This window comes from Bubalus kerabau, chromosome 1 (genome assembly GCF_029407905.1).
Source record: "Bubalus kerabau isolate K-KA32 ecotype Philippines breed swamp buffalo chromosome 1, PCC_UOA_SB_1v2, whole genome shotgun sequence".
NCBI lineage: Eukaryota > Metazoa > Chordata > Mammalia > Artiodactyla > Bovidae > Bubalus > Bubalus kerabau.
Genome location: NC_073624.1, coordinates 153,441,994 through 153,456,773, shown reverse-complemented (window position 1 = coordinate 153,456,773; position 14,780 = coordinate 153,441,994). Strand labels below are relative to the sequence as shown.

The following is a 14,780-nucleotide window of genomic DNA, read 5'->3' as shown; positions in this document are numbered from 1 at the left end:
AACATAGAAAAGGAACTAGTCAGTCAAGTGTAAGAGGCACAAAGAGTCCCATACAGGATAAACGCAAGGAGAAACATGACAAGACACACACTAATCAAACTAACAAAGATTAAACACAAAGAAAGGACATTAAAAGCAGCAAGGGAAAAGCAACAAGAAACATACAAGGGAAACCCCATACATTTAACAGCTGATCTTTCAGCAGAAACTCTGCAGGCCAGAAGGAATGGCAGGATATATTTAAAGTGCTGAAAGGGGAAAATCTACAACCAAAATTACTCTACAGGCAAGGATCTCATTCAAAACTGATGGAGAAATCAGAAGCTTTTCAGACAAGCAAAAGTTAAGAGAATTCAGTACCACCAAACCACCTTTACAACAAATATTAAAGGGACTTATATAGTCAAGAAATACAAGAGGAGAAAAAGATCTACAAAATCAACCCCCAGACAATTAAGAAAATGGTAACAGGAACATATATATGTATAATTACTTTAAATGTAAATGGATTAAATGCTCCAACTAAAAGACACAGATTAGCTGAATGGATCAAAAACAAGACCCATATATATGCTGTCTACAACAAATCCATTTCGGGCTTAAAGACAGATATAGACTGAAAGTGAGAGGATGGAAAAATATATCCCATGCAAATGGAAAGCAAAAGAAAGCTGGAGTAGCAATCCTTATATCAAACAAAACAGACCTTAAAATAAATATTACAAGAGATAAGGAAGGACACCACCTAATGATCAAGAGATCAATCCAAGAGGAAGACATAACAATTGTAAATATCTATGCACCCAACACAGGAGCACCTCTATACATAACACAAACAATAACACACAAAAAAGGAGAAATTGACAGTAACACAATAATAGTAGGAGACTTTAACACCCCACTCACACAAATAGATGGATCATCAAAACAGAAAATGAATAAGGAAACACAAGTCTTAAATGATACAGATGAGATGGATCTCATGGCTATCTTCAGGACATTCCATCCACATGCAAAAGAATACACCTTTTTCTCAAGTGGACATGGAACATTCTCCAGGACAGACCACATCTTGGGTCACAAATCAAACCTCAGTAAATTTAGGAAAATTGAAATCATATGAAGCATCTTTTCTGACCACAAGGCTATGAGACTAGATATCAATTACAAGAAAAAAACTGCAAAAAACACAAACACATAGAGATTAAACAATATGTTTCTAAATAACCAACACGTCATGGAAGAAATCAAAGGGGAAATAAAAAAAATTCTAGAAACAAATGACAATGAAAACATGACAACTCAAAACCTCTGGGATGCAGCAAAAGCAGTTATAAAAGGGAAGTTTATAGCAATACAAGCCTATCTCAAGAAACTGAATAGACAGCCTAACTTTACAACTAAACCAACTGGAAAAAGAAGTCCAAAAAAAAAAAAAAGGCAGAAGGAAAGAAATCATAAAGATCAGAGCAAAAATAAGTAAAAAAGAAATGAAAGAAACGATAGCAAAGATTAATAAAACTAAAAGTAGGTACTGTGAAAGATAAACAAAATTGACAAACCTCTAGCCAGACTCATCAAGAAAGAAAGAGAGAAGAATCAAATCAACAAAATTAGAAATAAAAAAGAAGTAACAACAGACAATGCAAATATACAAAGGATTATAAGAGACTATTACAAACAACTATATGGCAATAAAATGGATAACTTGGAAGAAATGGATAGATTCTTGAGAATTCTATCAATAATTTAGAGATGAGCTAATGCCTATCCTTCTAAAACTCTTTCAAAAAATTGCAGAGGAACACTCCCAAACTCATTCTATGAGGTCACCATCACCCTGATACTGAAACCAGACAAACACTACAAAAAATAAGAAAACTACAGGCCAATATCACTGATTAACATAGAAGCAAAAATCCTCAACAAAATTTTAGCAAACAATTCAGTTCCTTTCAGTTCAGTCACTCAGTCGTGTCCGACACTTTTCGACCCCATGGACTACAGCACACCAGGCTTCCCTGTCCATCACCAGCTACCGGAGCTTGCTCAAACTCATGCCCATTGAGTCAGTGATACCATCCAATCATCTCATCCCCTGCCATTCATTTCCCCTCTGCCTTCAATCTTTCCCAACATCAGGGGATTTTCAAATGAGTCAGTTCTTCACATCAGGTGGCCAAAGTATTGGAGTTTTAGCTTCAGCATTGGTCCTTCCAATGAATATTCAGGACAGATCTCCTTTAGGATAGACTGGTTTTGGAGACTCTTGGAGAAGTCCAACACCACACTTCAAAAGCATCAATTCTTTGGCACTCACCATTCTTTAGAGTCCAACTCTCACATCTATACATGACTACTGGGAAAACCATAGCTTTGACTATATGGACCTTTGCTGGTAATGTCTCTGCTTTTTAATATGTTGTCTAGGTTGATCATAGCTCTTTTTCTTCCCAAGGTGCAAGTGTCTTTTAATTTCACAGTTGCAATCACCACCTGCAGTGATTTTGGAGCCCCCAAAACTAAAGTCTCTAACTGTTTCCATTATTTCCCCATCTATTTGCCATGAAGTGATGTGACCAGATGCCATGATCTTAGTTTTCTGAGTGTTGAGTTTTGAGTTCAGTTTAGTCGCTCAGTTGTGTCCAACTCTTTGCGAACCCATGATCTGCAGCACACCAGGCCTCCCTGTCCATCACCAACTCCCAGAGTACACCCATACCCATTTCCATCGAGTCGATGATGCCATCCACCATCTCATCCTCTGTCGTCCCCTTCTCCTCCTGCACTCAATCTTTCCCAGAATCAGGGTCTTTTCAAATGAGTCAGCTCTTCGCATCAGGTGGCCAAAGTATTGGAGTTTCAGCCTCAACATCAGTCCTTCCAATGAACACCCAGGACTGATCTCCTTTAGGATGGACTGGCTGGATCTCCTTGCAGTCCAAGGGACTCTCAAGAGTCTTCTCCAACACCACAGTTCAAAAGCATCAATTCTCCGGCGCTCAGCTTTCTTCATAGTCCAGCTCTCACATCCATACATGACCACTGGAAAAACCATAGCCTTGACTAGACGGACCTTTGTTGGCAAAGTAATGTCTCTGCTTTTTAATATGCTGTCTAGGTCAGTCATAACTTTCCTTCCAAGGAGTAAGCATCTTTTAATTTCATGGCTGCAGTCACCATGTGCAGTGATTTTGGAGCCCAGAAAAATAAAGTCAGCCACTGTTTCCCATCTATCTGCCATGAAGTGATGGGACCAGATGCCATGATCTTAGTTTTCTGAATGTTGAGCTCTAAGCCCACTTTTTCACTCTCCTCTTTCACTTTCATCAAGAGGCTCTGTAGTTCTTCTTCACTTCTGCCATAAGGGTGGTGTCATCTGCATATCTGAGGTTATTGATATTTCTCCCAGCAATCTTGATTCCAGCCTGTGCTTCATCCAGCCCAGGGTTTCTCATGATGCACTCTGCATATAAGTTAAATAAGCAGGGTGACAATATACAGCCTTGATATACTCCTTTCCTGATTTGGAACCACTCTGTTGTTCAATGTCCAGTTCTAACTGTTGCTTCCTGACCTGCATACAGATTTCTCAGGAGGCAGGTCAGGTGGTCTGGTATTCTTATCTCTTTCAGAATTTTCCACAGTTTGTGGTGATCCACACAGTCAAAGGCTTTGGCATAGTCAATAAAGCAGAAGTAGATGTTTTCCTCGAACTCTCTTGCTTTTTTGATGATCCAGTGGATGTTGACAATTTGATCTCTGGTTCCTGTGCCTTTTCTAAAACCAGCTTGAACATCTGGAAGTTCACGGTTCACGTACTATTGAAGCCTGACTTGGAGAATTTTGAGCATTACTTTACTAGTGTGTGAGATGAGTGCCATTGTGTGGTACTTCGGACATTCTTTGGCATTGCCCATCTTTGGGATTGGAATGAAGACTGACCTTTACCAGTCCTGTGGCCACTCCTGAGTTTTTCAGATTTGCTGGCATATTGAGTGCAGCACTTTCACAGCATCATCCTTTAGGATTTGAAATAACTCAACTAGAATTCTATCACCTTCACTAGCTTTACTTGTAGTGATGCTCCCTAAGGCCCACTTGACTTTGCATTCCAGGATGTCTGGCTCTAGGTGAGTGATCGATCACACCATCGTGGTTATCTGGGTCATTAACATCTTTTTTGTATGGTTCTTCTGTGTATTCTTGCCTCCTTTTCTTAATACCATCTGCTTCTGTTAGGTCCATACCATTTCTGTCCTTTATCGAGCCCATCTTTGCATGAAATGTTCCACTGGTATCTCTAATTTTCTTGAAGAGATCTCTATTCTTTCCCATTCTATTGTTTTCCTCTATTTCTTGGCGTTGATCTCTGAGGAAGGCACTCTTATCATTCCTTGCTATTGTTTTGAACTCTGCTTTCAAATGGGTATATCTTTCCCTTTCTCCTTTGCCTTTAGCTTCTCTTAAACAGAATTCAACAAAACTGAATTAGCTTACTGCCTTGAGAGAGTTCCCAGCCCACTAAGTCGAGGAGATAGAGCTGAGAATCAAGGAAGACCAGAGCAGGTAGACATCAGAGGCCAGATATCCTAGAAGAAAAAGCTTTACAGAGAATCCCAGAAATGTGCAGAGGGTTTGCTTTTGAACATTCACCAGACCACAGCCCAAGAAAGAATGATCTAAAAGTATTACAGGGAAAAAGATTATACAATAGTTAGGCACACAGACCTCTGGAAATGGTATTTATTTCCATCATCTAGAGCAAAAAAATTCATAATTAACAGGGCACTGCATCAAGTATAGATAAATCTTGCCTCAGTCACAGGGATTATTTAGCCTTAGAACAGGGTTTCTTAAACCTTGGCTGCATTGATGTTTACCACTGGATAATCCTTTGTTGCGTGGTTCTGTCCCATGTATTGCAGGATGTTTAGCAACATTATACTGTCCTGTACCTACTAGTAGCAATCCTTAGTCATCACAATAAGAAACTGCAAGTGTCCTAATACAGAAGTACTCCGAGACCCAGTAGGAGGTGATGGATGTTGAGGCAAAGAACATATTTAAAGAAATAGTGGATGAAAACATTTCAAACATAATAAAAACCATAAATACACAGCTCTAAGAAGTTAATCCCCAAGCACAATAAACGTGAAAAGAAAACTAAAACTAAAAACTGAAGATCAATAATCAATTGATCAAAATCAGCAATAAATAGGAAATCTCTAAGAGGAGACAGAATCAGGGGTGTGTGGCATGTGACATCCAGAGAATCAAAATTTAGAATATCAGATTTCTCATCGAAATAGCGCAGTGACAAGACAGTAGAGCGCCATCTTCAGAGCACTAAGACAAAACCGTCAAACCAGAACTACATACCTGGCAAGATTTCCTTTTAAAATGAAGGTGAAATAAAGACTTTTCAAGCATAAAAAAACGGAACAAATCCATCATCAACAGACCAAAACACATGGAATGCTAAAAAATGGTTTTCAGATAGAAGGAAAATCATACCAGGTGGAAATCTGATTCTAAGCAAAAGAAATGAAGAGCTCTAGAAATGGTAATTAAACGAACATATATACATTTATTATTTAAATCACTTTAAAAGATATTTGATGATTTCAACAAAAATGTTATACTGATTATCACATGTAAAAGTATAATATGGCTGTGTATGGTAAGTGAATAATGTATTAATCAAGCTGTTTTCAAAAATAAACACAAAATTAGAAAATAAAATGTGTTACAGTAACAGCATGAAGACTAGGAAGGATGAAACGGAAGTGTACTACTGCAAGTTCTTATACCGAGTGTGATGCCATACAGCATTATCTGAAGGCAGATTACAATGTTTTAAATATATACAACATCTGAATCAATGGCTAAAATAACAACAACAGAAAGTTAGAGATATTAAACCAACAATGGAGATAAAAATACTAGATTAACCCAAAAAATAGGAGAAAAGAGAAAACATACATTAAAGAACAGATGGGACAAATATCAAGATGAAAAACTCAAATCTAACCATATCAATAATTATATTAAATGGGAATGGTATAAGCATTCCAGTCAAAAAGTAGACCTTGTTAGGATGGACAAAAAATAAGACTCAGTAGCATGTTGCCTATAAGAGATCCCCTTTAAAGAGACAAATAAGTTACAAGTAAAAGAGTGGGGAAAGATATACCATAATATCAACAGTCAAAAGAAAGTTATATTGGTTATATTAATATCAGACAGAGTAGAACTGAGGACAAAGTATATTATGAGGGATAAATATTTCAAAATGATAAATGAGTCAAATAATCAACCACATCCATTTATGCCCCTAATAAAAGAGTTTCAAAATATATGAAGAGAAATCAGAATTGCAAGGAGGAATACACAAACGCATAATGGTAGTAGGAGGAAGATCCTTGGAAAATCTCTATATTTAGGAAAAAACAACACATTTCTAAATAATCCATGAGTCATATACAAAAGCCAAAGAGAAAGTAGAAAGTATTACAAACTAAATGAAAATGAAAACATATCAAAATTTGTGAGAGACAGTCAAATGAATGCTTTGAGAGAATTTTACAGCACTAAATGTCTATAGTAGAAGAGAAGTCTCCAATAAATTATTCTTCCAAAGCTGGAAGCGGGGTGGAACAGAATGAAGGAAGAGGAGTAAATGAGTGGCAAATGAAATTCAAAGTAAACAGAAAAAAAGAAAGTAATAGTAAAGAACAGAAATAAAAACCAACCTGACCTTACACTTCCCATAAGAAGTGAACAAGTGGACAATGAAGAAATGTCCACAAGGCACTTTGTTTCATGAAATATTACACCAAACAAGGTGTCATTCACATATAAAAACAACATGAAAATAAGCTCAAGAAGAGAGTTCTTAGTCTTTCACTGGTTGGGAAATGTTTAATGAATGCAGCCAATTGAGGGACAGTCAAAGTAAACAATAAAGGAATGAGGTAAATGGAGTAAAGAAATGGATGGTAATCACTTAGATCATTTAAACATAGAATAAGTCTGTAACAATTATGGTTATAGAACAAAATGTAAATTTTTAAATACTTAAAATATAAAAATAATTATAAAAAAACAAGAAGGAAGATGAAATAAAGCACTAATTTGCTGACTTTTCACAGCACATTAATATTGCTTAAAAAGAAAACACATGGTTTACAAAATTAATGGCTCCAATCTCATCTTTTTCATAAACCTTTCCTAAATATCACAGTCTTAGAGGGCGACTGTAACAATATTTCTTTCAATAAACAGACATGTCAATCTGATTCTAAGGTGAAGAGCAACTAAGGTTTATGTTTTCAAAAATCAATTAGCTACTAATATAACCAAGAATTCCTAAATATCTACTAAGAATTTGGTTTAAACATGGAAAATTTGAGTTTATATGCCATAAGTGGGACAGTTTACACTAAAAGAGAATGCTGGTGTATGCATATTCTATACTTCAATTTTTTATAAGACAAGTTTTTGCTTTCAATTATAGATTCAATGCATTATGTGACAGAGAAAATGATGAAAAGTTTTAAATTTTCTTAATGCTTCTGACCATTAATAATTCATGGAAAAGTGAGGAAAAAGTCAAGTATGTAGATTTAGATTATTTTGTATAACGCAGACAGACATTTTACTTATGGAAATATGCTGGATATACTGAACCGCTTCTTTAGATCAAGAACCTTTTGTATTTAAAAGAGCTCCCACAATTTCAACTTGTTGAACCTCCAAAGTTTACGATGATGATGTGAGATGACTACAAACCCCTTTAGAACCTGAAAGTGTTAGAAAGCCCATTTGATTTCTTGAAATAAGTACAGATATATCTATCAACTCAATCTAAATTTGCAGTTTTCTCACTAAGACTAGACTGGATGCTCTGAACACAAAGGAAATTAAATATTTAAAAGAACAGCTGAAAGTCTGTAGAAATAACATTACATTTCTGAAGAAATATCACAGATTTTAATGAATAATAATTATCTTCTTAGTTGTTAAGCAGAATAAATATTTGTTGAATGTTCACCAAGAATATATAGCATTCTAAGTATCCAGTATGAATCTACTATTTCCAGAACTATTTAAATAGCCATCTCTGAACAAACTATAGATTTACCTGGCAGTGTGAAAGAGCATTATTTTTTTTTTTTTTAAGAGCATTCTTTTATGAAATTGCTGACACAGAAACTAAGAGATAACAGCTACAAACAGATGAATCAACTGCAGTCTGTTTTGATACTTGTTTCTGGCTGAATACACCACACAAGTCTCAAAAGTAATTCAATTGTATTATTTTGACCAAAACTGATCACTCTACACTTTATAAAAAACTACTCGAATAACTAGTTAACACTACTAAAAAAATTCCATCTACCCAAAGTTGGCTAGATGTGTTACAGTGTATAATTGCTACAATTATTTGTTGGTTGCAAATGGGTCTACACTGCTACAAAAATTTCATTCATGCAAAATTGGCTAGATGTGTTATATGTGCATAATCATTAAAATTATGAGTTGTTTCCAAGTTAGCTCATAACTTGAGGTCCAATTAATATATTGACTTACCAAGAATTATAACTGTTAGGGTAAAAATATTTTTGTATCATTATATATTGCCAAATTTCAGTCAGTAAATATAGCATAATAACAACAAACTTTAAACCATGTGCTCTTTGACTTTCAAATACAAGATGGTTTAAGATAATGCATAGACCCCCTTACAGCTACACTACAAACACTTGCTACGAAGACATTAATGAAAAAATGAGACAATTTTGAGGAAAAAAAAAAAAAAGATAACACAGAAATTATTTTTTAAATTTTGAGATGTTTTTCTTACATACTAGCGGAAGACATAATGTGACTTTCCTCTATATAATCCTCTCAATGTAAGCATTTACTTGACAGCTATAAAAGGGACAGGATTTGCTATACAGAAGAATCAATACCAACCTTGTAAAGCCTACAGCAGAGCACATAAACATGCTGTAGGAGACATTAACACTAGACTGAAAGAAATAATTATATTTTCAATAAACATGTTCTTACTGGATAATCAATTTTTTACACATCTTACCAGCTGTTTCACAGCTCAGGTAGTAAATGGCAGCAGCTGTTATATCAAAACCATATATGCATATGAAGTACTTATAATTTTTCAGAGGTATCTACTTATTTTTCATCAGTCACATTTAACTCATATTAAATAAAAACAAGATTTTCACAGGGTGATTAATTCAGGAGAATTTTTATTACAGTCTTATTTTAGAATTGAATTCTTAACCAATTATTTTTATGTCAGAAGACTTAATAATTGAAATTACATGCTGCCCTTATTCTGATATTTAACAGATTTGTCATGATCAATGTCTCTGAAATATTAAATTAGAAGGTGTCATGGTAATTACTATGGAATAAATACTAATTAAGATTTTTTAGGCAAATAAACTCTGTTTGCAGTGAACAATTAAATTAATAACTAACATTTTCCCACACAACGCATGCATCATTCATATGCAGCCTATAAATACAACTGGCTAATTTCCAGAATTACTTCCTTAACATTTAATACAGAATTTGACACTTGGTTAAAAACATCTATATGTAATGTATCCAAAAGGAGGTATACTTAAAGGTAAATAATTCAGATTATGTTACCACAGAATGATCATATTTCTGTTCTTAATTTTTAATAGTGAGCCCAAAATATGCTTTGAGATGGGTATATAATTTGCAGGATGAGACAATTATTTTTAAATGTACATCAACAAACAACTATAATTTATAGTAAAAATATGTACCAGAAATTTGAATTAGTCAAATACTTACTGCTATATAATAAACTCTTGCTTTGTCTACCAATATCCAGTTTTTCTCCATATCAAGATGTTTTTCCTTTTTGTAACAGTTGGCAGCAGCAAGATTAGCTACAAGTGATCTAAAACAACAAAATGTAAGTAGGCTTTTACTTACAGTCTTATTACTTATATACTTAATTATAATAGTTAATTATACAGTTAACTATTTTTGAAACTTTTGTTTTCATTTTAATTCTTCTTTATTAATTTTTTTAACACCAAAAACATTTTGTATTAAAGTATAGCCAATTAACAACGCTGTGACAGTTAGAGGTGAACAGAGAAGGGACTCTGCCAAACATACACATGTATGCATTCTCCTCCAAAACCGCCTCCCATCCAGCCTGACACATAACATTGACCAGAGTTTCATGTGCTATACAATAGGTTTGTGTTAATTATCCATTTTAAATATAGCAGTATATACACGACCTTTCCAAAGTGCTTAACTATTCCTGGACTATCCCATGGAACCCCCCCTCCACCCCGCAACCATGAGTTCATTTTGTAAGTCTGTGAGTCTTTTTCTGTTTTGTAAGTAAGTTCACTTGTATCATTTCTTTTTAGATTGCACATGTAAGGGATGTCATGTGATATATCTCCTTCTCTGTCTGAAATACTTCACTATGACTTTCATTTTAATTCTTAATTCTTCAAACTGCTGTATATTGATTTTACTAAAGTAATGTTAATTTTGTTTTAAAATTTTGTAAGACATCTTGGTTACCTTGATAAAAACACAGACATTAATCTAAATATCTGGTATTTCGAGAAACTAGCATTTAAGCTTCCTTTTGATACTAAAATGATAAAATTATCTACCCTCTACATTTTAATAGTTCAAAACGCAGGTAAGAAATAGCTACTACACAGTTATACAGAAAAAATACATATGCAATGAAAACCTTCAGTTTTCAAGTATCAACAGAATATCCATTGATATTTAATGCTTTAAAAGCCAAGCATGAGATTAATTTTGTAAAACACACATATATATGTAGACCATATTTACTACGAGAAATTAATTTGCAATTCATTACATTTTATGCACTATAAAAGATTTAAATTACTTTTTATACTTGAAAACTCCCTGTGCTGGTCCAGTTTTGAAGCTGAAAAATCTAACCACAATACTACACTTAAAATTTTGCTGCCAAGTATCACATACAACTTTTTATTATTGTCCAACAATTAAACTTAACACAATAATTGTTTACATTACAGACAAAAATACTTTTCCTTTACCTACTGATCCAGAAATAAGAAAAAACAACTTGCCAATTTTTCCAACTTTTTTTGGTAACAGTTGTGATAAAAAAACAAAAAGAAACCCACAAATATATCATCACTTAAGATTTTGATAACATGGTTAGATTCTCTTTTGAAAAAAATCAATTATCTTCAAAAACATATTTCTACTCACCCATATGCCAACTGAGTGACTAACTGAAGGATACATTGTTTATGTTCAATTGGATTAATGAAAATAAGCATGATGTGCATCAATACATGCATATACAAAATAACTATATTATAAATTAAGAATAACCACTCAATCTATAAAATTTATTTTAGAAATCATGACTCCTGCAAAATTTTGGCATAAAATGCTTACTAAATAAAAGCAAATACTTTTAGTATGAGCTACTAAATTCTATTCTGATAATAAAACTATTCTTCAACAGAAAACTAGTCCTCCAAAAGAAAAAACATGTATTCTTACTATCCAAGTGTATCTGGTTCAGAGTGTGGAGAAAAAGAACCTGGGTAAGAAAAATACTGCCTTAATCTGAGTTTGGGATAGTAGAAGTAAGAGTTTCTAGCTCTATTTAAAAGTTTATCCAAGCACATGTAGGGCCATGTTAGTACCCAGGATTTTTACTGAGTAAATCCTGATGGTGACTTTGTATTAAAAGATCTTTAAGTGAGATTGAGGCCTGTGTAGGTAATAAAATATTACCACAGTTCTACAAAAGTAATTTAATTTTGCATGTTCTCTTTCATGGCAGAGAACAGCACTGGTTTTGTTATTTTTTAAATGAATAGATGATTTTTTGATAGGTGTTTAGTAGTTCTCCCCTCTCTGCTGATACTTGGACAGAAACCATTCTTTATATATTTGATGGACTGTTTTCAGAAGAATCTTATCAACAGCAAGTGCACAACAGTTATCCAAAATGGTATGTTTAGAACAGAGTAGTTTTAAATACTAGGTCTCAGTCTGAAAAATAGCAGAGAACACTGGATTTGGAAAGCAAGGTCTGTAATTGCTTGTCAGATTCTGAGTCTATAAAGAATAAATGTTTTGACTTTGGATTCCAAAACTCCATTTATGATTTTAAAAATACACTTGAAATAAAATGATTATAAACTAAAAAAATAAATAAATAAATAAAAGTTTATCCAAATTTATTAAGTTCTACAATTTGGAAAATGAGTTAGATAGCAAAGGTTTCCCTCAGTTTCTGACTTTCAATATTACCTAAATAATACTAATAATGCAATTCATATGAGTATATAAATTAAGCTGCTGACATCTGGAAAACCTTGTATTATCATAAAATGCGCTTTAAAATAACAACATATAAAAACAATTTAGCAATTTTACTGTAGCTTGAGTGATAAAACAGGCAAAAGCTGATCCATTTCTCACTAACAGGAAATCTCTGCACCTGCCTACTAAAGGTAATTTTAGAAAAACTGAAAAGAAGAAAGGTCTAATTAAGTATATCTCAATATCTCAACAATTGATGGTTTTATTTATTACAAATACTATTTTTTGTTGGTAGGAGAACTTTACTACTTTCCTGTAACTTTATTTTTAAAAATGGCTTTGGTACGATAACTATTTCTGAAAGTTTTATTTTAGCTGTTTCATGACTACTGTGTAGAATATCGTCGAGTTTTTAATATATGTTTGCGAAGTCAAAAGTGTGCAAAAATAAATGAGGTAAAAAGAGGGAATGGAGCAAGGGAAGGAGAGATAAGGTAGGATATAAGGAAAAGAAGACAAGAGGCAAGAAAGAAGAAAAAGGGAGACAAGAAATGGGGGAGGACATACTGCATTTCTAGCTATAAGGTATGTGAAGTATCGAGTGAATTGTTATTTTAAAAGAGATCATCTTTGTGGATTCTAACAATAACAAAAAAAATCATTTTTTTATTTTCCAATGGAGGAAAAAAGCTCGTGCTGATAAGCAACATGGTAATGTTGATGTTAGCAAACCATGAAGGTACAGAAGATACACCCCGATATAACTGCAAAAGGCTCGGAAAGAAGCAATGCCTGGCAGGCTCTGACAGGCAGCATTCAAGTTCATAGAAAGAAAAATCTTCTGATAAGCAAAGCTGTTTAGAAATGTAATGGCTTGTTTTTTGAGTAGTACACTACCCATGACTGAAGTTGTTTAGTATGGACAGATAACTATTTGCCAGAACTGCTTTACATGATGTAATCCATGAGAGACTGGATATAATGTAATATTTTATACATGATAAAATACATAAAAATATTTTTATATATATTAAAATATATATGCACAAATATTTATTTTAACATTTCAATCTCAGGATATGTTGAAAAGGACATTCTTCTTAATGTCAGTTTGGCAAGAACCTAGCTATAAAACATTGAATAAAACGTGCTTCATTCTTAACTCTAATTCTCTGGTGGCTCAGCTGGTAAAGAATCTGACTGCAATGCAGGAGACCCGGTTAAATTCCTGGGTCAGGTAGATTCCCTGGAGAAGGGAATGGCAACCCACTCTAGTATAATTGCCTGGAGAATTCCATGGACAGAGGTGCCTGGTGGGCTATAGCCCATGGGGTCTCAAAGAGTCGGACACAACTGAGCAACACACACACACACACACACATAAAAAGCACAGGCAAGAACACATGATCTCCAAATTTCCATTTCATTATACTTCATGGAGACAATAGCAGGTTCAAGAAAGGAAAAAAAAAAAAAAAACTTAAGGAAAAGTGATATAAGGAAGAAGGGTTTATTAAGTATTAAAACCATTATAAACATGAAGTCTAAATTCCAAATTCAGATTTGAACTCAGATTTTACCGGCGGTTAAACAGCCAATTGATACAGAGCTCGCCTGCAGAGAACACTGACCTGTTGTCACCGGTGATGCACGCAGCACAAGTTCCTGTTGGCTGCTCATTCTGTTCATAGTAGTGAGCATCCACATGGGCTTCAGCAGCTTTTTCCTTCAGGATCTCCCCAAATTTATCTATCCCAATGCATCCAAAAAATGTTGCTGCTTTGTGTGGCTGCTGAATCATCCACTGAAAAATGGAAACATAAATAATTTTAATGGGTCAGAAAAATGGAACACATAGTTCAGTATTCTGCCATGGGTGGTGGCATAAAACAGTTTCTTTGTGAGCAGCTGTTGCTGTTATGAACGGAATTCTATTCCTGTATCACCACTTATGATAACAAATTTGATATAACAACTAGAGAAAATCTTAATATACTTCTTTCAAGGAAAGAAAGAGAGCAGAGCAATTAAGAACTCAGAATCAAAGTCATATAGAATGTTACGTTACTAATCAGTCTTAATACAGAAAAATAATACCAAGTCTGATAGAAGTAGTGAAGCATTGTCATTAAAAGTCCAGAATCTATAATGAATACCGTGTGGGTTCAAATCTTGCCTTTGACACTAATTAGCCCACCAGGCTCTGCCGTCCTGGGATTCTGCAGGCAAGAACACTGGAGTAGGCTGCCATTTCCTTCTTCAATGCATGAAAGTGAAAAGTGAAAGTGAAGTCGCTCAGTCGTGTCTGACTCTCCGCGACCCCATGGACTGAAGCCTACAAGGCTCCTCCTTCCATGGGATTTTCCAGGCAAGAATACTGGAGTGGGGTGCCATTGCCT

At 34.3% G+C, this 14,780-nt stretch overlaps 1 protein-coding gene across 3 annotated transcripts in view; it reads right to left on the bottom strand.

Moving 5' to 3' along the window:
• Positions 1-14,780, bottom strand: part of ADK (adenosine kinase) — a 569,627-nt gene that overhangs the window by 277,685 nt on the left and 277,162 nt on the right. For all 3 annotated transcript variants that reach the window (XM_055536393.1, XM_055536398.1, XM_055536394.1), the window contains 2 exons: positions 14,013-14,185; positions 9,859-9,967 (listed from right to left, as the gene is read on the bottom strand). In XM_055536393.1, coding sequence (XP_055392368.1) covers positions 9,859-9,967; positions 14,013-14,185 — 282 coding nt within the window. The remainder of the gene's footprint in view (positions 1-9,858; positions 9,968-14,012; positions 14,186-14,780) is intronic.